Genomic DNA, 24,117 nt, shown 5'->3' with positions numbered 1-24,117 from the left:
GAGGCAGTCAGTTGGACTGAACAGGGCTTTTTTTTTTTTTTTCCTTTTTTTTTTTTTTTTTCATTTCTACCGTTTGCAAGCTCTCGAAAATGTACCAGCGCCATTTCCCTCCCGTAGCTCTCCCTTCTCCTCTCTGGCGACGTGCCCTCTGCTGTCCCTGCGCGCACATTGCCTGCGCTCGCTGCTGGCCCGCTCCGAAGGGAGATCGCAGGCAGCGGGCACGCTGAAGGCTTGTAATTGAGTTATTTACACTAATGAAGGGTGCAGCGGAAACCCATCGGTCCCCTCCTTTCTCTGTCCTGCTGTAATACTAGAACAAGAGGTCACTTGGAGATGCTAATGGTGGCTTAATTTAGACCACATGAAAGGAGACACTTTTTCACGCAGCAGGTAGTCAGGCTGTGAAATCCACACCGCCTCCGGAGGTCAGGGAGTCAAACACTGCAGAAGGATTTGTAAAGTTTCAGGGTAATTTTTTCTGCGTGCAATAATCGCTGTTATTAGCGAGGATGTGGGAGCACCCCGGGGACCCCAGTCCGGAGGGGACCCCATGCACTGCATGGTGCCTGTGGTTGCTTCAATCTTTAATTTTGGTGGCCAAAAAAAGATGGTATTGGTCTGGTTATACGCTGGTGGGGTGATGGTGGAAGGGCTGCACCCAAGCTCAAGCCCTGTGCGTTGCTCTTTCATTTATTCCCCTTCTCCTGCAGCAGCTCTGTAACCTCACCATCCAGCCAGTGTTTCTCCTGCCTTGGTGCCTTGAGCGCTCTGCTTTCAAGCTGTAAATCAGCCATTTTCTCTGACGTTACAAAGGGAAGGATAGGAAACCTTTATCCAAAAGTCTTTCCATGACTTGTGGTGCTCTGGGTGATGCTTGGGCACGCTGCCTCCAGGACAGCCTCACACCTCTGACCCTTTTCCTGGGTCTCCTAAACATGAAGTCTCCAGACCGGTGGCTTCGCCGCCCCTATGGTCAGTTCTTGGCACACCCCTGCCCTTGCCAGGCACTGCCTGTGGCATCACAAGCTACTTAGCAAGGCTGACTGGTTGTGGGCACTGGTGGGTTTCCCTGTGGGCACCACAAGCCTGTGGATTACGGTGGTATGGAAGAGCCTTAAAGCACATAAAGGTGTTTACATTTACCAGCAGGAACAAAGCATAACAGAACAAGGGAAAATATTTTCAAAGCCATCCTTGTCTCTGTACCCGTGTTTGCCTGACCTGGAGTCCTAGCAAAGCCTTTAGCCCCTGGAGGTTTGGACTCAATCTGTTGTTGCTATTTTTCTTGCTGTTAACAAATCCAGCTCGAGTCCTTTTGTCCCTCCCTTCACATGTTGACAACCGGGGATGTCTGCTCTCAGCGTAGAGGGCTTTGCAGGGGATGGAGCCAGGACACCAGAGTTGCTTGCGCTGTCTTTAGGCTCCTTGCTGCAAAATGGCTCTGAGGAAGAGGCTTTTGAGTGTGTTTCCATGCAGGTAGTGCTGAATCAACTCAGTTTATGTATGCTAAACGTGCTCATAATCTACCTGAGGGATGGACTTCAGAAACTTTACAGGCACCTCTCCGAGCATATGCACAGCAGCTCTCCAGCTATCCCACCTGCTTTTCCCTTCTCGCTGTTGCTGCCTTGATAGCTGCCTGTGTTTAAATATGTCAGCCTGATATTTTTTTTCCCCTCTGCTTGTTTCCTGTGTTCCTCTAACAAGCAGCTCGCAACAGAACAAACAAGCAAGGCAGGAGTGCTCCAGGCAAAAGGGGTGTTTTGTGTTTGATTTGAATACATACATATTTTTTCTTGGTTAAAACTTGCGATATTCATCAAACACGTAGAGGAAGGCTGCGAATAAGACCTTTCTCTTTCTTCCTCGCTGACACACACACCCTGTCTCATACGCATACCACGTACCTTCTCATTTTCACCCCGACTGTCTGGTTTCTCTGCAGAGCGCCGTCTCCCTCGTGTCCTCACAGGCACGCTCGCGCAGTCTCATCCCCGTTCCCCCTCTGTCGTGTGCTCAGAGCCACCTTCTCCTCTCGGCAGACCCCGGCTCCTGCGCACTCTCGCAGACGACATATGCACACACGCACCGCCGCCTACGCACCCGCAAGGGCTTTATTACAGAGAGGAAAATTGCTCTCAGATACACCGAGGCTGGGTGGTGGGGATGGGGGAGCGAGGGGAGTGTGATGGGGCTGGGAAACTGTTGTTTCTTCTCCCTTTAGCGACGTGGAGCCCTGATAAGGTGAGGGACAGAGCGTGGCCCCCGTCCCCTCCGTCACACGTGCACAAGCACAGTGTCACTCACCCGTGTCCCCCACTCCTACCGTGCTCCCTTAAACTTTCCCCGTCTCCCTTGCTCACGCATCCATCCCTCTCGTCTCTGCCCGTCTGTCAGGACCTGATCACATCACTGTCAGGGCGGCTGTGATAGCAGCGCTTTCTGACAGGTGGATGTGGTTCTGTCACTCCCCACAAAGCTCCTTAGCACCCAGATCTGAGCCGAGGGAGACGCGCTGGGAATCACGGCTAAATGGCCAAGGCTCGCCGATAGCATCTCGTGATTGTGAACACAGAAGGTGGTGGTCCCGCTGGGGAGGCTGCGTGTTTTCAGGACATCCTGCTGTAAAGGAAACCTTACAAACAGCCTTTTGGCTTTGTGAGACTCACTGCAGCTCTTAAAAGGGAAGAATGCCCTGAGCTTTTTCTCTCATGAGTCTCCATAGGTTTTCTCCCCTCTTTGGAGGAAACTCTTTACCCATCCTCTTCCCATCAAGGGGGCAACGAAGACGCCTTGTCTGCTCGATGGAGGCCATGGACGTGCTCCAGAGCAGCCAGGCTGATGCCCTTTGCCCAGGACGTGGCCACATCCATCTCTAAAGGCTGAGAGCAGCTCGGAGCCTGCGCAGCCCTGAAGAAATTTCATTTTTTCCAGTCGCCGCAGCAGCGGCTGGTAACCTTCCAGCACAGGGAGGCTGGAGCAGTGCGTTCCCATGGCTCCTGCTGGGCTCAGCCGGCGCTCGCGTTTGAGCTGACACCAGGCAAGCTGGGGAGCGAAGAGATTATTAATAGGGAACGCGGGGAGGAGGAAAGGTGTTTAGGCAGCACCCGCCTTGCATGTCTAATTCAGGAGCTACCCTTCTGTAGTTCCCCAGATCGATGCCCGAACCCAGCGCCAAACTTTTGAGAAGCACAACTCATTAAGCATTAGTACACCGTGAGATAAGGACCTTGCTTGCATAAGGCCATCAAGCACCGATATTGACTCTCCAGGACATTTTTAAGGCTATTTATATCACAATAAAGCCATTTTATTAGCGTCATCAATCAAGGGAGACCGCATTTTGGCCTGGAAATGATTCTGCTTGAGTTTCCAGAAAGGAGAAGGGTGAGTAATTATGGGATGCATTATCTTCAATCTCATTTGAAATCTCCTAATTGAAACCACATATGAGTGGAGTTTATTGCTTATAAAATACATGGCAGGGGCATTGCTAATGTACCTATGGCGAGTGCAACCTTCCAGTTAACAAAGAGGCAGAGGCCAGGTTTTCAGTAGGTAACACGGCATCGGCAGAAGCTGCCCAGGAGCAGCACGTGCATTTACCTGCAGCCCAGCCGAGCCGGGGGCACTTGGCATTTGTGGTTCATCGGGGCTGGCAGCATCTGCCATTGGGATCCCTGTTGGTAAAGCTCGTGTCCTGCATGCAGCTGGCCTCATTGCTTGCTTGCATCTCCTTTGGGGTCCCGCCACCCCCCGGGTGCTTCTCTGCTGGCAGCTGAGCACGGGAGAGGATGTGGGGTTGCGCAGGTAAGGAGAGCACAGCTTCACATTGCCTGTGGGGGCCTCTGAGACTGAGTAATGGCAGGGCTTGAAAGCTGTTACAGATATTTGATAATTAATTGGCTGGGAAATCAGTTTATTTTAACGACTCTGGTTAAATAAAGAAGAGAGATAAAAGGACTCCGAGTTCCTGCCGCGCTAAACTACTTTCAGGGACAGAGCAAGCCCATTACATGTCTGTTTTTACACCAACTGGGGCTCTTAGCTCTTCTGAAAAGCGGTTGAAATCTTTGTCTTCCCCAAATCCCAGCAGTTTGGGTTTAGAGGAGGAGTGGTTTATTACCCGGGACCTGCCAGGTGGAGGGGGATGGGAGAGCGGAGCTGCTGCGGTAACCTCGCGCCTCACCTCTGGCCAGACACTTAGCGCAGCGCGGTTCCAGTTGTGGTTTATCACCATTTTATACTGCTCTAGGGGGAGCAATGCATGTAGCTCGGTTAACCTCACTCGTCGTTCCAAGTGCTGGCTGATCTCACACACGCAAACACACAGAAGGGAGCATCGGGGAGACGAGACCTGTAACAGGCCAGCACCAGCAAATAGTGCTGGGCCTCGCACTGACCAGAAGCTTTGAAGACTGAAAATGATGGTAATTGCTAGTCCGAGAGGGGCTGGTCTCAACCGACTTGAGTCAGGCATCTCTTATTTACCAGCTTTTTGGAGGTGTCCTCATTCAGCGGGGTGGATTTGTCCCTTGAGGGAAAGCAACACGCACCCCGGTCCTGGCCAGAGGGAGAGGGTTTGCCTGGGAGCTCAGGACGGAGGTTTTGGAGGGTCACATTGCTCCGAGCTCCACATGGGTCTGTAGGAAGAGGTTTTGTGACTGTTCCAAGCTTGTGGGAGGAAAGAGGCTTGTGCTTGTTACGGACCCCAGCAGCGATGCTGAAGGAGAAGCCATCGGGTCTGCTCCGTGCTGCAGACTGCGCTTTGAATGTGAACTTTCATCTCAAGCCAGTGCCTCTCATCCTGAGGCTTGTACAGCAAGCTGTGGATATATGAACAGTGTTCCCAGTGCAGTCATATTTGTCAGAGTCTGCAAAGAGCCTGCAACACCATCTGTTTTAGTGAGCAGATAAGGGATTAAACTGCAGGAATCACGAGATCTATGCAATACAGGAGGGCATGCCAGACGATCACAGTACAGCTTCTCTTTTTCTTTTTTTTTTCATAAGCTAAGAATAACTTTAACATTCTCTTATTTAGGATTTCATGTCAAAATTAACTACTGTTTCACTCTCATCTTGCAAATCCCAAACAGCTCTCGCTGCCCCCACTACTGATGCTTACCTTGCAGCAGATTCAAATTCAGTGCGCAGCCCCACCCCCAGAAAAAAAAAAAAAAACAGTGTTGATTTAAAAGAGCAAACAAAAAGAAACCCCTCAGCCTGGCAGAAGTACAGCAGGACCTTCAGTCTCTCTGAAACCAGCAGCCTCTGAGAGTCCTTTTGGTGTGGGTTGGCCCCGCAAGGTTGTGAGGTCCCGTGTAAATGTCCCGGCGTGCACAGACGCCGGGGACGCACAGGCACCCATCAGGTGGGCGTGATGGCAGCTCCCCTGCGCGGCTAACGAGAGCCTACCTCTAGCCAAGTGTAAACTCAGTGCGGGCTACAAATCCTCATCTTTTAAACATTCCCTGGATCTGAAACCTCCTGCCAGCTGGAGCCGCTTTTAACCGAGCAGACTGAAGTGCTGTATTTAACGAATTCATTTAGAGGCTGGTGCAAGGAAGCAGGGCCAATCCTCATCTCCTATAAACGTAGGCATCCCCATTTACTTCAGTGGGTTTGTGAAGGCTGCATTGCAGCCACCACTCCCCACCTCTCCACATCCCCACACGACCAGTGCCCAGCAAGGAAAGTTTGGTGTGAGGAGGGTCAGGTCTGTCAGGCTTCGTTTCCAGCTGCAAACTCTTTCTGTGCGTGACTTCACCCAGCACATTTCTTCCCTTCTCCGATACCTCGCTGTGTGTAAAACGGGCACGGTCATACTTCTCCACGGAGTGACAGAGCTGCTGTGTGCCCGACCAAGTCCTGCAAGGGTCTCCGAGGCAAGGTGACAGAAGATGGTGCTATTAGCAGGATGGCAAGGAGATCCGGCTGCAGGAATTATTCCTGCACCTTTTCTCAGTGAGTCATGTCTTCCTCCCGGTCTGTTTTCCACACAGGAGGTTTTAAGCCAGCTCCCAGCTTTCGTATGAACAGGCAAAACTCTATCAAATATACCTGACATTTCTGCTTTTCCGCTCTTCCCCCTCTCCCCGGCTGTTTGTTTATTTATCAACATGTCCTCCTCTGCAAGGCATGTTGTGTGGGGGGATAAAGGTAAGCTCAGATCAAAGCTTTTGGGAGCTCTCCCTTCCAGCTGCTTCTCTTCTTTCCCTTCCCCGCAAGCCTTTCTCAGCTGCCTCCTTTCGAAAGGCCTGATCTGATGGTGGACAGAAGCGGTGCATTAGGGAGAGGCAAAATTCAGCAAAGCTGCAAATAACAGGAAGGAAGCGGAGCTGAGCACTGCCTGTCTGCTAAAGCTTTGCTGTGATTTCCACTTAAAGTTGAGTTCTTCAGCACACGAGATAAATACAGCGCGCAAGTCTCAAGCTTGCAGCACTTTCTTCTATGATTATAAAACACCTGTGGGGTGGGGATTTTCAAAAGCATGCCCATTTGGGCAGCGAGGTAAAGGAGCTCACTGTGCCAAATGCTGTTCTGGAAGTTTGGTGCCTGTGTGTTACACTGGGGGCCGGTGGGCTCCAAAGCACTTCTGCAAATCTGGTCTTAATTTCAGCGCTGAGCGCTTTGAAAAATCAGGGTTCAGTCGTGACTCCTTGAGTGCTTGATGAATTTCCTTGCGGCACGTTTGGGAATGCGACCATATGCCGGTGGTTTGGGGAAATAACAACACTTCTGGCCTTTGTATCAGTAGTTTTTAACCTTTCTGTTGACTCCTAAATAAACTATTTATGCAAACATGACCAGAGGTGTACCAGTTAACTCTAGGACAGCGCATAGAGATCTGCAGTCCTGCTGAGAAATATTTCGCAGTACGTGAAGTGGAAATACCTACAAAACATTGCTAAGCCTGAAAGAGACTTGGGAGAAGGGTTGTCTTTTCCTAAGCAAGACGACAAGGTCGTGGCAGTTTGTCCCTTTGCAGCCACTGTGAGGCTGTTCCCACGCAGTTATGGATCCTCTAGGCCTTTGCCCAGCTTTGCTTTAAATGTCCAAAATAAGCGTCCTTGCTTTTCCTGCAGACTCTTCATGAGGCTAGCACTCGTAGGTGGCAAAAAGTTCTTCCTCGAGTTCGAAGAGACTTATTTCTCTTCTTTTTTTTGCCCCCTACACATCATGCTCAGTAATTCCTCTCCTCCCTCGGTGCTTTCAGCTTCCAAAGAGGTACAGCTTGTCAACGCGTCCCTTTTAAGTCCTCTCTTAGTCAAGTTATACATATTTAATGTTTTTAAGCTTCCCTTAGATGCTGATCCCTTTCCAGCCCTTGATGGATTTTGTTGTTGCTTGCCTCTGAATTCTCTCCAATTTCCCTGTGTCGTGCTGGTAACGCGGTGCCGGAGATGGGCTGCGCCCATCCAGATGTGCTCAGCGTTCAGCAGAAGTTGGCTTTGGATGGAATTAAAGAAGAGAAGCGGCAGAATCTCTCAAAGGGAACCTGCTCCGTGGTCTCCTCTCTCTCCCAGAGCATTATTTCGCTATGGTATTTCAGGACCGGCCTCAGATATGGAAATGAGAGCGTGTGTCTTGCTCAGAAGCTGTTCTCTGCTTTCAAGTGGGAGAGAGATGGAAAAGGGGAAGAGGGGTTAAGCTCCTCAAAGGCTTTGTCTACATTAGGCTTTTTTCTTCCTATTTCCCACTGTTGCTTGCACGGGTGTAGCTCAATCTGTGGTGGCACCGCTGATAGCTCTGGCACAGGCAGGGAGGCTGACGTGTTTCCCTAGACATCGTCTCCACGGTCTCTATGAGCCCTGACTCCACCAGCAGTGGAGGTCGGGTGTAAATAAGTGATAACTGGAGTGCTGGCACACCGAGGAGGCTTTCCTCCTTGGGATGCATCATCTTGGGAGGCAGGTAGCGTGTTCCCCAGGTGCTGGGAGGAACCATTTCACACAGCACAAAGCACGGGAGACACCTCCCAGTTTCTTACAACACTTAAATCTGATGTCATTTCGCAGCCTTGTACCTGCTAAGGGTTAATCCATGACATTCTCCGCCACAAGGTATCACCAAATGAGGATGTTAATGAGTTTAAAAAAAGAAAAAGGGGGCAGAGGGTTGAGAAACGCCTGGGGATAAAAGAGGTAGAGTACAAACTTACAAGGTGGAATGCAAGCTGTTATGCGGAGAGGAGGCCAACTCATATTTGCTCGGGGCTAGATTAATAGGCTTTAATGGCTGGGAACGATGGTGAAATTATTTAGATGGTGATTTACGTTGTCATTTGAGGAGGTGTTCCACCTTTCTCTGAAACAGCTGTCACCAATCATAGGAGGGTGAGCGCTGGGCCATGCGGCCGGGTGGTCGGATCCTGTAGTACCCCTTCACTGCTGCTACCTTTCCCATTTCCTTCCCCAGACATAGAGGTGAGGGCATCAGGGCTCCTTGTCCCTCCTGCCTGCTTGGAAAGGTGCTTCCACTGCAGGCACACGGGGCACTGCCAATAGCTTGGTCACCGTCCCAGCAGGCGTGGAGGCTGGTGTCCAGCGTCAGTCCCTGGCAAGCCTTTGGCCCCGATCTGATCGTTTGGCTTTATTTCCCCACATCACAAACCCTACCAGAGGTGGTGCGTGGCTTCGGGCCACCTGGCAGCCAGCTCCTCCTGACCCAGCCGTCGCTGCCAGCACCGTGGGCACGCTCCTCGCTTGCAGCATCACGGGGGCAAGCCCTGTGGGCCCTGTGGGGTGGCAAACACCGCACCTCACCCTCTGGTGCCCTCACTCGCTTCCTTTCTGCGTCCCCCTCTTTCAGGGCCGCCCTTTGCATTTCCAATCCATGGCATCATCTCATTCTCCGCTAGCTGTGCCGGCTGCCTTGATGTTTCTCACCAGCTTTCGCCTCTCCCCGCTCCTTTCTCTCCCCCCCTCTCTCTCCCCGCGATGTAGCATTGCCTTTCTCCATCTGCCCGATTGTCTCTCCGCTTTTTATCTGGGTGCTGGAGCTCCAGGTGCTGTCATTCTCCGCGACAGCACAGAACGTTTCACATCGCCTCTGCGGCTGGATAATTACCAGATACTGAACCACGTGGGGCTTCCCAGCCAAACCTCCCTCCCCTCCTGTCAGAGGAGGAGATCGCATCTCGGAAATAACGTTTTCTGTGGTGGTGGTGGTGGTTGTTTTAAAGGGAAGGAAGCCAGGGAAGAAGTTGGGGAGCAGCTCTTTTGGAAATACACGGTGGGGAGCATGTGAACGTCACCCACACGCTGAGGGTTCAGGCAGGAGGAACAGGCGGCCTCCAGTGCTGAAGTTTGTGAAGGAAAGCAGAGGGGATGATGGCCTGTATGATGATGGGAGCCCTTACTAGAGCTCCCAGTCCCGTTCTGGGTGTGTTCTCCAAAACTTATGGCACTGAGACTCTTCAGTAGCCATTTGGCTTCAGGTCCTTTCCCCGATTCAGCGTAAAAGCCAACAGAAGAGACTCGTTGTCTTTCAGTGAACTTCAGTTCCCAAGCGACTGCAGGTGCTTTTGAAATGTCAGCCCGTGTCCTAGTGACAGCACAAGCACGGCGTCCTTAGCTGAAGTGTGCAGCACAACCACAAGACAAATCTTCCAGCAGTGTTCCCCGTGGCTATCCTACAACATCCCCACTGTTCCTCGGTCTCCCCTCGGGGCGGTGCTGACCCCGTGATGCTACGGGAGGCTGCAGGCAGTGGAACGAAGCATCCGCTCCTGGCTGGAGGTCTCACCAGGGCTGTGTGATCAGCAGCTGATTGGCATCGCCTGGTGACACTGGACCAAGATCAGAGCTGGGTTTCTGGCTGAGACGGAAAGGGAGGCAGACGAGTCCTTGGCTAACCCCAAAAAGGAAAAAGGAGGGGGCTCGCGGTGTTCCCTCAGCAGTCTCATCCTCCTGTCTAATCCTGGAGCAGGACCCTGATGGAAGCTGTCACTTGGCGTTCCTGCAGGCACCAGCCCTGCTGCACACACGTGTGGACTCTCTGCTCTGGTGCCAGACGTGGCACCTCACCGGGACAAACCCAAATGCTTCCTGACTCTGCTGTAAAGAAATCAGTGCGTTTTTTTTCTAGGCCCGGAGGAAAACCTGGCCAGGATGGAGTTAACTTTCCTCGTAGCAGTGCATATTGATATCGTTAGAAAGGTACCTGTGCTTGAATGGATGTGGGCTGGAGTTGTTTATGCAGGTACAGTGATCCCCAGAAGATGGGAAGAGCAATAAATCATGCCAGTATAAGTTCTCTTGTTCTGATACAGTCGCATCCGCCCCGGGAGAGTACTGGCATAACAATTACTGTAATTTGGGGTTTGATTTTTTTTTCCACACAAACAGAAACCTATACTCTTAAGTAGTCATTTTAACATAAAGAAAACCCATGCGAGACCAGCTGTGTGTCTGCTAGCGAGAGACCGCGCGGCTCTCCTTTCAGGCTGGTGTATTTTTGGTGAATTCCCCCGGGCTTCATTTTCCATGCGTATCGCACGGACTGCGAGACAAGGATGCTCACAGCACATGAGCGGTTCTGCACTGATAGTCGTATTCACCGCTCGCAATCCTTTTTGCTTTCATTAAAAGGAGCTGATGGGAGAGAGAGCGAGATAGGAGCGCTGCTGTACAAGGCACTGGGGAGACCTCATCTAGGAAGCCGGGTACGAATTCCGGTCACGACAGAGGAATTGAGGCTGGAGCAGGTGCGGAGAAGGGCTACTGGGATGTTTAGGGCAATGGAGAGTCTATCATACAAGAAGAAACTAGAAGAGTTTGGCTTGTTGAGCCCAGCAAAATGAAGGCTGAGAGGGAATATGATTGCTCTCAGTGAACACGCTGGAAGATAAGCACCCGGGAGAGAGAAGAGCTATTTAAGCTAAAGGATGGTGTTGGCATGAGAGGGAATGGATATAAACCAGCCATGAATAAATCTAGACTTAAAATTAGAAGGGGAAAAAAAAAAGAGTTTCTGATCTGCAGAGCAGAAAGACTTTGAGCAGCATGCCACACCAAGCACGGGCAGGGCAAGCAGCAGCGCGGGGACCCTACCAGCCCTGCAGCACCCCAGCTGGGGAAGGGCCCAAAATTACCACCTGAGTGATGAATTATCAGCCCAGGAGGTGCAGAAAGGTGCGAGGGCCTTTGCACAGACATGTGAAGATCCCTCTGGGGGAAAGCCAAAGGGGACAAAGAGCCCTGTCCATACCCGGGCTGGGCCTCTCGCTGCTCCCAGTTAGTGGTCACCGCTCTCAGGTCCTTGCTTGCCAAGCCAGGGAAGGCTGAAGGGCACGAGCAGACAGGATGATGACACGGAGCTGTGTCCACAACGTATTTTGAGAAAGAGGGCAGAAAATGCAGCGCAAAACCATGCTCGTTGTTTGTTTTTCTCCCAAATTTGGCAAGAACATGAGCCAGCAGTGTGCCCAGGTGGCCACAAAGGCAAATGGCATCCTGGCCTGCATCAGAAATGGTGTTATCAGAAATGGTCTCAGCAGGACTGGGGAAGTGACCGTCCCTCTGTGCTTGGCTCTGGTGAGACTGCACCGCAGGTACTGTGTTCAGTTTGGGGCTCCTGGTGTCAAGAAAGATACTGAGTCGATGGAAATCAAGAGAAGAAGCAACAAAGCTGGTGAAGGGAGTAGAAAACGAGTTACGGGGAGCAGCTGAGGGAAGTGGGGTTATTTAGTCTGGAGAAAAGGAGCCTGAGGGGAGGCTGCTTCTCCAACCACATGGACGGAGCTTGCAGTGAGGAGAGTGCCCAGCTCTTTTCTCAGGTAACTAGGGATAGGACACAAGTAAAAGGCCTCGGGTTGCACCAGGGAAGGTTTAGATTGGATTTCATGAATAATTTCTTCCTGGAAGGGGTGGCTAGGCATTGGAACAGGCTGCCCGTGGAAATGGTGGAGTCCCCATACCAGGAGGTATTTAGGAGATGTGTGAATGTGGTGCTTAGGGATAGGGTTTAGCGATGGGGCTTGGCAGTGTTAGGTTGATGGTTGGGCTTGATGGTCTTAAGTGGTCCTTTCCAACCTAAATGATTCTGTGATTCCAAGAGACGTGGTTTGGTGGTGAAGCAGCACAATGTATTTCATTTAAACCTAGCAGCTTGCATCTTCTCGCTAGCAGGCCTCTAACAGAGGATCAGGGGACTGGGTCTGCTCTCAAAGAACTTATTTATTTGGAGCTATAGCAGCAATAAACCAAAACAATTATCCTGGGTTCAAGGGGACCCAATCCATCACCGGTAATGCTGTAAAATCCCTGCTGTGTTAAAGTAATCATTTAAACAGCAGCCTCGCCAGGTCCTACAGGGATTCCTTCCTGCCCGTGGGCTCTCAGTGCCCCCCTCCCAAACACTGGCTTTAACTTAACCCTGAGAGGCCCCTCTGAAGGCAATAAAGGACACAAGGCATTCTGTGCATGGCCAAGCACATGATGAAGGGGGCTGGTGAGCATTAATCCTCTCCTAATAGTGCTGCACTGTGGTGCTGGTCCTGGCCACACGAGTGAGTATCTGCAGTCAGCAACAAAGCAGGAACTTCTCCTCTGGAAAAAAAATGAGCTGGGTAGGATTTTCTTTCTGTCACGTGTTCAGCTTTTCCTGTAGCACTCCTCACTCATATTAGAGGGGATGATGGTTCTGAGTGAAGATCCCAAAGAGTTTTGCTGCGGTGTCATCTCCTTCCCCTTTCTCCTGTGAGATGGCCCAGGACCATTTTCTGCATTTGCAGGAGAGGAGGCGGAGGATGTCAAAGTGCCTTTCTCCAGTTCCAGTTTCTGATCATCTCCTGACTGGTTCTTATGATTGTTAGTCACTGGGTGAGGACTGGAAACACGTCGCTAGCAGCTAGAAATGATGCAGTAGCTAAAAAATCTTAAAGGAACCAAACTCATGAGAAAGGGAGACTAAAGAGGCACGGCAACGAGGTTTTTTGTTCTTTCTTTGTGTGTAGTTTGAATTGGTGCTGAGATCAATAGCTCCCCAGTTCCCGCAGTGATCATCCGAGGCATGGCCATCACCACTAGCCGCTCCTCTCGGTCGCTGCATCAGCAGATATCAGGAAATTAAACCTGAAGCCACGAGGAACAAACAAAATGGATGGATCGCAAATAGTTTATTAGCACTCGCTGACACTGATGGTAATGCTTTCAATAAGCCTAATGAAAAGCGTTTGACTATCTCTGTGAACTCGATTATTGATTATTAGTGAACGGGAAGAGCCATTTGATATCTCGCGGAAGCCTCGCTCCTGCTGCCTCGCGGTTAAAACGTCAGTTAACGTGCCATTTAATATTCTATTAGTATTGAATTAGCACTTATTACACTGTGAAAATCATCACCATAAATCCTTATTAAAGCATGATCCATAAGGCTGGGTGGCAACTCTGGCGGAGTAGGAGGGTGCGTGCGTGCAGGCAGACACCCTGTGATGCCTCATCCATGTGGACACATGTTCGGAGCACACCAGGGGATTTCCAGACCTGTACATTGATTTTTTTTCTGTAATAATTTCAGAGGAACGGGGGTGCCCAAGTGAGCAGCTCAGATCCATTTCACTCACTCCTCCAATTCTCCTTACCTCTCCCTCACTTTGTTTCAGCGCTGCCTGCCATCATCAGGGGCACTTGTAAGGCTGAGTGTAGGGTTTAACCACTGGCCTAGGGCTGACCCCATGGCAAAAGCAGCATAGGACAGGTTGTGGCACACTCTTTCTCTTCTCAGGGACAGCATTTCTTGAGGTCATCCATCTCCTCCTCCTCTCAGCCACAGGGTCGTGGCAGGCAGAAGCCCAGCAAGACGCCCTGTTCATGGGGAATGGGTGGCAGCGTTTATTTTCCTGTGCTGTTTGGTGTCTGACCAAGGTCCTGTAGGGAAAGTGACCTCAGGGAGTGGAAATGGTGGATGGGATGTACGTGGTGACGAGGACAAGAAGTTGCCTGAGGCCAGCAGGGAGCACGTCTGTGTTGGTGCACAGACATTCACAAGTGACGAAGAAACTTCAACGCCCACAGCCTTCAGCTGCGGCTGTTAATCTGCTTAGCTCCTCACCGCCATCCCCCCCGGGGATTTTCACAAATCCAAAATGTGCAGAGAGGGGCTGTGAACGCCTTTTGAAAAAGATCTAACCCTCCAATTCTCCGTGCTGCTGCAGACCTACATAGGCACACGTGTGTGGGAAGGCTGCCTGGCCTGGGTGTCCCTGCGGGGCCACCTCATCCCATGGGCACCATCCCCTCTCCAGATCCCCAATTCCAGCTCCTGCCACGTGTGGTTGCAGCCCAGGATGGCACTGAGCTGGCACTGCAGTGCTGGTTGTTAAATACAGATGGCTGCTCACTGATTCCCCTACCCCTGTCTTTCACACGAGGACCTGATTGCTGGCTGGGGCTTGGGCTGCTCCCTAAAGCAAATGTTTGTCTGCTCAGACAGAGCTGCTCCCAGCCTGGCCAGCAGCTTGGTGAGCCTCTCGTCTCCTCCCGCTCAGCCTGGCTTCCCTCCAGCCCACGAGTAACCCCAGAGCAAGTCGGAGAGCATCCGTGGGCATGCCTTTGGGGGAAAGGGTGGGAGGTGTCGGCCGTGCTGGTGGGGTCACATTGCCCAGGGCAGCAGCTGTGGCACAGTGTGAATGAAACGCATTCAGGCAGAGGAGCTTGGAAAATGTCTGCCCTGTGCTAAGAGGCTGTGTAAAAGCCTACTGTCAAATATTTGTCTTATCTCGACGCGATAATCTTTATCCTCTCTCTGTTCTCTCTCAAATGCAACGCGTGCCTGGATTGTGCTGGGGAGAGGCGCTGGGTTATTTGGATGCCAGCGGGCTGTGGGCAGGACTCGAGAGGTGAAGGAGGGACAGCTCTGGAGGCTGAACTTCCCTCTTTATCTGCAGCACAAATACGGCATGGGCTGCTGCAGGAAAAACCCTGTCAGCCTGCCTGAGCCTGGCCCTGGTGGGTACAGCTGCCAGGAGGAGTGGTGTCCCCATGTCTTCTTCAGCCAAGAGCAAGCAGAACGTGCCTCCTCTCCAGCATGGCATCTCTTCTGTGCAAACCTTCTGGGCCTTCTGCACCTCCTGGAGCTTGAAAGCGGTGCCTTGGCCAAAAACGTGTTTGTCTTCACAGCACCTTCATCTCTCCCTGTTAAGGAGCACAAGTATGTCAAGGAAAAGTATGGGAAGGATTCCTTCTGGCCTTTCCCATTGCCAGGTTTAGAAGGGATTTGGTGACCAGGATTTCTGGTGGCCTTCCAAAGTCATTTTCAATGCAGGTATAGACCACAAACAAAAGGAAGTGAGAGCAGGAATCATGATCACCCTAAATCACAGATATTCATGAAACCCGTCAGAAAATCCTTCTGAAATACATGGCCATGGGGTTGCGGTGATGAGGAGCTGCTGTGGTTTGCTGGCAAAGTGGGAGTATGCTGCAGGGTTTCTGAGCAATGTGTTGAAGGGAAGGGTCAAAAAGGAGATGATGAAGAGGTTTGCTAATCTCCCTGTTAATCTCCCTTTCTTATCCTCTGCAGGTGTTATGTAGAAGACAGAAGCTCCAAGGTGGCCTGGTTAAACCGTTCCGGCATCATTTTTGCTGGAGAGGACAAGTGGTCCCTGGACCCTCGAGTAGAGCTGGAGAAGAGAAGCCCCCTGGAGTATAGCCTGCGGATCCAGAAAGTGGATGTCTACGATGAGGGGTCCTACACGTGTTCAGTGCAGACACAGCATCACCCCAAGACTTCCCAGGTTTACTTGATCGTGCAAGGTAAGCAACGTTCTTCAGAAAAACACAGTGGGTGGAAGGATCTGTGTCTTTCTTAGAGAAACCCAGGAGTCGGTAGCCTGCGGGCCTTGCAATGTCAGCCAGGAGGGAGCAATCCCTTTAGGTTACAACGGGACTGTCCCCTTCTGCTGCGGCATGACAAGGCTTGACTCTGCTGTTAGCCTGTCCTTCCCAAGGCAGTGACAGAGCAGGGAATGCCGGTGATGCCAAGGCACGTTCTAGCATAATGCAAACCTAGCTGCTGGCTCTGGTTGTTCTGGTGCTGAGGGGAAGGCATTTGTTTGTGATGACACTTGTCAGAACGATGCGCTCGCCTCGTGTCTTCCCAGATAGCCCTCTGGTTTCTTCGCCCCCTCTTTCCACAGATTTCCTTCCTTTCCTTTTCTTTTTTTTTTTTTTTTTTTTTTTTTTCGTGTCAACAAGAGTGTTGTGCTATTCAGCCTCCCATTGTCAGCTCCTTGCCAGGCCGGGGAATTCATTTTTCCTGGATGTTTTTCTGTGCTGGGTCATCGGTTTGCAGGGTGCACAGTCTCCAGGCATGTGTGAAACCTGGTACCTGAGGTAGCTGCTGCTTACCTTATGTTGCCCTCTCCATTTTTAGCTACCCTCCTCCTGCGTGTGTTACAGGGAAACTGGAAACTTGGCAATCTGAAGCAACGTTGTCCTATCTGTCTGCCTGCATTCATGCTATAATAGAGAGCAAACATATCTAGGTGCTCACCAATTACTGGTAAGGATGTTATAGAGTTTGCCTGTTCAGTTCTGCCCAGACCAGAATACCAAACAAAACACTTCACTCTTTTGTGTGTGTTTTTTCTTCTTTCATGCAATTCTGTCTCTCAGCCTATTTATCTAAAATATTTATAGATTAGCTTAAATAGATAGGAATGTATGGCTGTGTTTAATACATATTACAGATATGTTCAGCTTTCTCATTATCATTCAGGCTGGAGCTTGTTGTTTCTTCTGATCTGTCTAGTAACCCAAAATGCTCCGAATTTTATTTCTCACGGCAAACGTTTGAATCACTGAGGATGTAAATGCAGGCACAAATGGACCCTCCTCTTGCTGGTATTACTTGAAAGGCTCAGGGCTGACTGGGAAGTTGAGTGTTTATCTCAAACAAAGTTGGGATGCGTGGTCAGAGGTGATGCTTTACATGGGAGCTCACTGAAAATGAAGGCTGTCCTTTTGCTGAAAATCCTCCTTCAGCAGCGTGAGGAGCAGTGAGCATCAGCACACAGAGTATGTCCCACAGCTTGTTTGAGGGGTTGTGGGAATGGGCATGGCATGAAAAGTACTGGTAGAGCCCTGGGGATGTACCTGGCCTCACTGAAAACTGCAACCGTGCAGGGTAGCCTATTGCTGGTGAAGTCTGACTGCACGCAGTTTCTATTTACCTGTCAAGGAAAATGTAGGTGCAAGTGAATTTTAGAGCCATGCACATGTATTATTAATTTTATTTGTGCCTATTAGACACAGGCCTAAGCAGCAGAATTGAGTTCTCTAGCCAAGCTTTCACTTACATATGCGGGTGTCCAGCTCTGAGCTACTGCCACCTTTCTGAGGATGAGAAAATTCAGGCACTGGCACATGCAAACTCTGGATGCCTCTAAACAAGGTGTCTGGATTGTGGATACTAAAAGACCCGCTACAATATCATGCTTTCTTCTAAAGCCCCAGGTCCCATTACAATGCTGTAATTGGATGAAACTTGAAACTCTAACACAGCTTCGATTTTTCTAAAAGTAAATCTGGTTTGGTTTGGAAAAAAAAATAAATAAAAAGAAAAAGGGAAAAAAAAAAAAAAAAAGAACTATGAAATCTTTTACAATTTGGAAGAGTTAGACTCATTTTAATCTGTGCTTTTATTAGTTTAAAACTAATAAATAATTCATTTGAAATAATCTTAACTAATAAAACCAATTTATTAGAAACTAGTATATGTTACAAAATATTCCCTTTCCTCCGCCAGTATAATTTTCTCATATCAATTATTATTATTATTATTCTCAGATTTGTAGGTTGTTTGCCTGAAAAAAAAATAGTCTGTCGCTAGTGCAAGTGAAAGGAGATTAGATACTGAGTTGTAATAAGCTTTTTTATTTTAATTTAATGTAATTTATTCCCTACTCTTTTATGTCATAAATTTAAAACCAGCAGCTACGTGAAGCTGTGGGCATCCCGAACTCAAATAAATAAAACACGGCTTCTGAAAGATGAAGGAGCAGGGTGTTTGGCTGTGTCCAGCAAATGGGATAGCTCTATCAGAGACTAAGGGGTAGGTAGATACTGGATCGGTGCATTACAAGTACAGAAGGCCACTTCCATAACTACAGTGCCAGGCGAAAGAAATAGGCAATCCTTGGGACACATCGCAGCCTGTGTTGAGATCATTGCAGGTTAATGGGATTGCGTTTTGGGGGCAGATCCTTTCCTCCCTTCAGAAGATGAGCTTTCCCTGAGATGAACTCTGCTGGTCAGAGCTGCGGGAGTGTATCACAGGCTGTCCTCTGATGGGATCCCTCCCAGCTGGGTCATACTGCAGAGGTCTAAAAGACGGGTAATGAAAGGATACAGACAAAAAGATTACACCGTGGTATCCAGCTAACAGTGGAAAAACCCCTTTTGCAAACTGTTGCCATGAGGTGGGTTATCCTGTACTCTTCATCTGTCTTTCCCCCTTTTCAAATTCAAAGTCTTCTCTGCTGGGAGAAGTAGACATCCACTACCAAAAGGTCAAGGAGTATAACGGTGTCCATCTCTTCTGTCTTTCTGACCCAGGTGCCTCATTTTGGGGTGGGGTGGCTACAGACTCTTTCCATTTACTACCCCATGTATTTCTGGTGGTGTCTGGTCAGATGAGCAGAGAACTGGAAGGACCCACAAGAGGTGGTCTGATCCTTCTCTGTGCACAGAGACAAGATCAGCTAGACACCGTCTGCCCCTACCATGTATTTTTTTTGAAGAGACCCTGCACCTGCATAGCCAGCATGTGGCCATTCATTCATGCTTTTTGCACTTGGAAAGCTTTTACTATGATCTCATCCAAACTGATTTTGTTAGCAAGTATTTCTGGTCCTTCCACAACACGTGGTGGTAATTTATCCTACTTTTTCTCAAAACTACCTCTCACCTGCCCATGAACCCTTGTGTCTTCGACCTCTCCAGTCTAGATTAACAGGCTTACTTCTTGCAGGCCATATTTTCCAACCCTTGCATTGTATTTTGTTCACTGCTCTCTGTTTTTTCCACACATTTCCTTAAATGTACTGTCCCAAACCAAAGCAAGAGTTCCAGTTCAGAGTCATTTGTGCAGATAAAAGACAAATAAGTAGCAGCCATGTTTTGCATATCATGCTTAGCTTAACTACCCCCAGAATAAGATGAGATTCATCTTTTTTTTTTTACTACAACACCTCATCTCTTATTCAGTCCCTGCTGCTCTCTGTACTTCAGGTACAGGTCTGCAGGTGCTCAGTCCCCACTTGTGCCATTGAACACTAATTGTTATCTCCCCCCTTCCCAAGCACAGCGCTTTGTGCTCACTGCTGTGGGATTCCTTCTAGTTGGTTTCTCCATGGAGACCACCACTTTGGGTTTCTTAATCCTCCTCATCTCCAAGGCGCTTGCCACTGCCTCCGACTTGGTGCCACCGACACAAGTCAGGTGCCTTCTTCCTGTTCCATCACAGAGGTGTTAATTGAAGTATCGAGGAGATCAGGGCAGAGAAGCAGACTGTGGTAACAGCCCACTAAAACCTCCATCCCAACAGGTAGGAATCTGTTGATTGCGGCTCTTTGAAGCGTCCTGATGGTGATTTAACATCCACCATCTTTTCTTGGCTTGCTCAGGAGGCTGTCAGGCCTGCTGAAGTCAAGATATATCACATACTGTTCCCTCTTTATCCACTATACCACGTATCCTATAAAAAAAAGGGAATGATACCGGGGTGACGGGAGAGATGCTTGCCAAAAGTATATTGGTTATTTTTTCCTTTGCTGTATTATTATCCTCTAGGTGTTTATAAATGGGATGCTTAATCATTCCTTCCAGTATGCTCGGTAACTTGTTCCAGGAGGGTGAATCATAAAGGGGACCTGGTGGCTGCCCCTTTCCCAGCATTATCTTGGGCCCTCGTTCTTTTAGGGCTGTAGCCTCAGGCCCTTCTCAGGCGTAAATGTCAGGGGAGAAATCCCTGCAGTTCTTCCTGATCAGGGTCATAGGCATAAAGGCGCGGAGATATTAGCAGGCATGGGGTTTGAAAGTTTTGGCAATGAAGGCTTAGTCCTGTCTAACTCGAGCTGAAGGAATAACTCTCTCAGCTAGGAGCAAGCAGATGGTTGCTGTTTTTGCTGTCAGGAGCCTTTACAACAAGGCATCGCTGTGAATGGAGGCGGCTGGGAGCTGTTCAGCGAAACAAAAACATCTCGCTTGCTTTGGCTTTGATGAAAGTTTAATCGGGAGGATTTTACAGGTCTGAGGTGCTTTTTGTGGTCAAAACTGTGAAGAGAAACAGCTAAGAAAGCATTACCATTGCCCATCTGAAAGCTAACGGTTGCAGCTGGAGGTAAGGAGAACTCGCACGCACCCTTTTGCTCAGACTCTGGGCCTCCTGCAGCCTTGCTAACATTGCTCATGATTTCCAGTTACTGAGTGTTCAAAGGATGTGGGATCTCCCTTGTTTTAATGTTTATTTCATGAAAAAAAAAAAAAATAATAATCAAAAGAGCTTTGTCATTTTGGCAGAGCAAAACCGAATTTGGAAACATCAGCAGCAAATTTTCACAAAGGGGAATTCTTGTTTACTGCTTGGCCCTAATCAGAAACTCCGAGTCAATGTATAGCAGCTAAAGGCCAAATCCCCCAGTTTTCTTTCAAGCTGATAGGCATTAGTGTGTGAAAAGAACCACGGGGCATAGCCTGCTCCATTATGCATTGCCTTTGTAGAGCTCCTTGCTTACAAAGACGCGGACTGACCGTTCATTCTTTCCAAGTGGTATAAAGATGTATTTGTTGTTGCTGGGGTTTAACCATTGAAAACTTGTTATTAACTCGGTGCGGGAGATTAGCCGTAGCCCCTCTCTGCCCACTCCCCTGAAATTACAGGACTTTGTGCTGGTGAAGCGCTGCAGAGCCAAATCCTTTGCCCACAAGGGTAGCAGAAGCTAGCCAGGCTTCCTTCATGGAAGCACTGCCCCTTGTAGGATCCAGGTCTGGGGCTGAGGAGCGAGGGGGTTTTCCACCACCCTCTCAGCCCTTGACTTCCCTGCTGAGTCTGTGCGGTGCCATGCACCTTGTAGTCTTTCCACATCCCCTTTCTGTCATGCTCCTCCAGTTTATTCCCTGACAGAACATGGGGTTGGTGGCTGTCAGCAGATTTCTGGAGACCAGAGCTGGCTTTGAGCTCAGCAAACCCATGGTGGGCACCCACCTCCCCCTGACATTTCTGGCCTTGGTGCCCATATGACCGGTGCTAGAAGCAGGGAGATTTGAAGAGAGCTGAAGCTATTTTTTCCTTTGCTAGCCAAACAATAAGGATGTTGGAGTCAGGTGCCGTTCCCTGAGATATGTTTGCTTCCCTGCTCGGTGGGCGCCGAGCCCAGAATTCAGAGGGATCTTTCCGAGCACTAGCACTGTGGCTTTTTCAATTCCAGGGAGCCTGCAGTAGGTAAGAACGAGCACAGACCACTTTGTCTTTTTCAGGACATAGCCCCAGTGGGAAAATGACAGCGAATTTGGCATGCTGTTGCAAAGAATAATGAGATAACATGGGAGTATGAATTTTCTGAGAGGGAGGGAAAAAAAAAGATCGTTTTACTGGGAGCAGTGGGGGAGAAGAAGAAAAGATCGGAGGGAGGAGATAAATTCAGATTACTACAGGGGCTGGGAAAGGCAGGACCAGCGTGCACAGAAGGAAGTGACAGCAGATCAGTTTGTTGGGGAAAATAAGCTGAGAGAGCAGGGAATCATCCTGGGGAACCGAAGCACGGTAGATCTTGCTACCCCCCCTTCTGCTGCTATCGTGGACCGTAATTTCCTACCAGCAAAATAATTCTAGAATTTCAGGCACACAGTGGTATTGCTGGCAATCTTTCTAGGTTTTCTGCGCTGGTTTGTTTTGCCCAAGCTCATAAATCGCAGGAAATTGCACCTGGTGTTTCATAGTTTACCAAGGAACTTCCTGCCGCGCCCCATCTAATATTTTTATGGCCTCCCCATAGTGTCCTGATGCCTCTTAACTTCTGTTTTCCTATCTCTAGGCAGGGCTGGGATGTTACTGTGCAGGGTAGGTTTTGTCTCTGTTTTATAGGTTGGCTCTCAGCACTTCTTAGTGCATAAATCAGGAGTTTTTTTCTCGGGAAATATTTTGGTGCTTGCTTTGCAGGTGCAGGCAGGAGACAAAAACAGAATACTTCAAAAAATGCTTACTCACTTTGGAGGAAAAAGTATTGCATAAAACACACTGAATGCTTTCCTAAGGCTGGGAGGAAGGGTCTTGATGTGATAATCCAGCTCCTTGTACATATAAATCATTTAGCTCGAGTGGTCTCTTCAGAGCAGTATCAGCTGACTTGGTGTGATTTTGCCTGATCAGCTGATTCTGGATTCAGAGCAGAACCGTGAAAGATTTTCCCTTGATAGCTCTTTGTCTGATTGTCTCAATCTACTGCCCCATGTCTTAGCCTGGACTGTAAGACGGTGGAGTAGGGACAATGTTTGCGCTCTGCTCCAAACGCAGCAAGAACCTCATCCCACCACCAAGTCTGCTAACCCTTGAGAGCGTGCCGATGACTCTTAAACCTAAAGCCAAGCATGTTCCTGCTCTCATGGCTGAAGCAGCCATGGCTGTGGTAGCACGACAGAGTTGTCTTGACCTGTTGCAAGCCTTGAAACTTGACCCAATTTGCCCATTACAGGGGGTAGTCCCATCAACATCCTAAGTGAAGCTGCAGATTCCCATTGCTTGCACCCTCCACAACAATGGCCACCGTCTATGTCAATGTTGAGGTAACAATTTTTTCCTCACATCCTCTTGAGATCTTTTTGCAAAGGAAAAAGTGCTGGTGTAACCTGGAATTAATATATTATTCATTGCATGTAACAGGCCTGTAACTGCTCAGTAGCTTGAAGATGAGCAATAAGGTTTTTAAAAAGAAGAAGAAAAAGTCTCAAAAGATCTGATCTAAAGCTTTGGATTTCTAACCCACGATAATAGGAGAAGATATATAGCTAGTCTCCACTAGTCGTTTTTGGATCAGCTTGTCTCTTCGCTTGCAACACAGATGAAAGCTGAGGTTAATTATGCTCCACATTTCTCTGTCTCCGATCAACCTTTTCCATAGCTTTGCTGTCCATTTTATTTTCTTACTTTCATTTGAAAGAAATACTGCCAGGTTGAGGTTAGCCAGATTTGTGGTTTGTTTAGCTGAGGTTTTATTATATCCTAGAGATACTGGAGGTAGCTTGGCTTCCTAACGAAACGAAGTATATTGGGTTTTGTTTGAATGGGTATGCTGTTTGCTTGTCCTTCTGTTTAGCAGTCCTCTGCTCGGCTACCTCCAGCACCCCTCGTATCCACCGAGACCTTGCTGGAGAAGAGCTGCGGCCCCTGAAGTTCTCACTAGTGCCTCCTCTTCTCCTGCATCCCATACTGACAGGTCATGTAAAAGGCTGCGTGGCTGCAGGTTGGTTTGGAGCCACGTGCGTGCCAGCTGGCTGGTGTGCCACGTTGACTGAAACTGGCCAAGAGCCCTGAAGGTTGTCTCAGAGATGAGACATTAGGACCTAGGACACGTTGGTAAACCAGGCATTGTTAACTCCAACGTTTGTGGAGCAGCGTGTTCCTTTCGCCTGCTTTTCTTATTTCACTGGTGCCCGTGGAGTCGATGCTGCAAATCTGCCGTGCCCAAAGCTCCATATGGGATTGACTTGAACTCCCAGATTCCTGGGGTCCAGCAGCTCGGGTTTTGTGTTTTTGGCTGCTGTGCTGCTGTCTACACTCATTGTAGCAGTGTGTTAGTGGGTAAGGATCTGGATGAAAATCTTTATTCCACTGAAATTAAAGGGAATTTTGCTTCATTGGAGCCAAGGCTTCATCTGAAATTGGAATTGGCTAGAAGCAGATTGTAAAATAAACCTCAATTGAGCCAGCAGTTCAAAAACAACATCCAGGCTGTAGAAAGAAACAAATTTATTTCCTGCTTTAAAAGCATTCCATTTTAATGTTTAACATGCCATAATTACAGAAGGAAAGAAATGGGCATTTCAGGAAAAAGAACAAGGCGATAGACTTTCTGATATGAGACTGTCATTTTAGACCTGACTTGGGAATTTA

At 49.1% G+C, this 24,117-nt stretch overlaps 1 protein-coding gene and 1 long non-coding RNA gene across 5 annotated transcripts in view; both read left to right on the top strand.

The window, feature by feature from the left end:
* LSAMP (limbic system associated membrane protein) overlaps positions 1 to 24,117 on the top strand; it is an 879,058-nt gene that overhangs the window by 713,573 nt on the left and 141,368 nt on the right. For all 3 annotated transcript variants that reach the window (XM_084527478.1, XM_084527477.1, XM_084527476.1), the window contains one exon: positions 15,529 to 15,761. In XM_084527478.1, the coding sequence (XP_084383604.1) occupies positions 15,529 to 15,761 (233 nt within the window). The remainder of the gene's footprint in view (positions 1 to 15,528; positions 15,762 to 24,117) is intronic.
* LOC311440670 lies at positions 11,723 to 13,786 on the top strand. Of its 2 annotated transcripts, none has more exons than XR_014695531.1 (2): positions 11,723 to 11,782; positions 12,740 to 13,786. It is a non-coding gene; the product is annotated as an uncharacterized lncRNA (long non-coding RNA). The 2 variants fall into 2 exon arrangements; XR_014695532.1 differs by having other exon boundaries at positions 11,731 to 11,782; positions 12,635 to 13,786.

This window comes from Aythya ferina (genome assembly GCF_964211825.1).
Source record: "Aythya ferina genome assembly, chromosome: 1".
In the NCBI taxonomy this organism is placed as follows: domain Eukaryota; kingdom Metazoa; phylum Chordata; class Aves; order Anseriformes; family Anatidae; genus Aythya; species Aythya ferina.
Note: the sequence above shows the minus strand (reverse complement) of the source record. Positions and strands in the feature narration are given on the sequence as shown.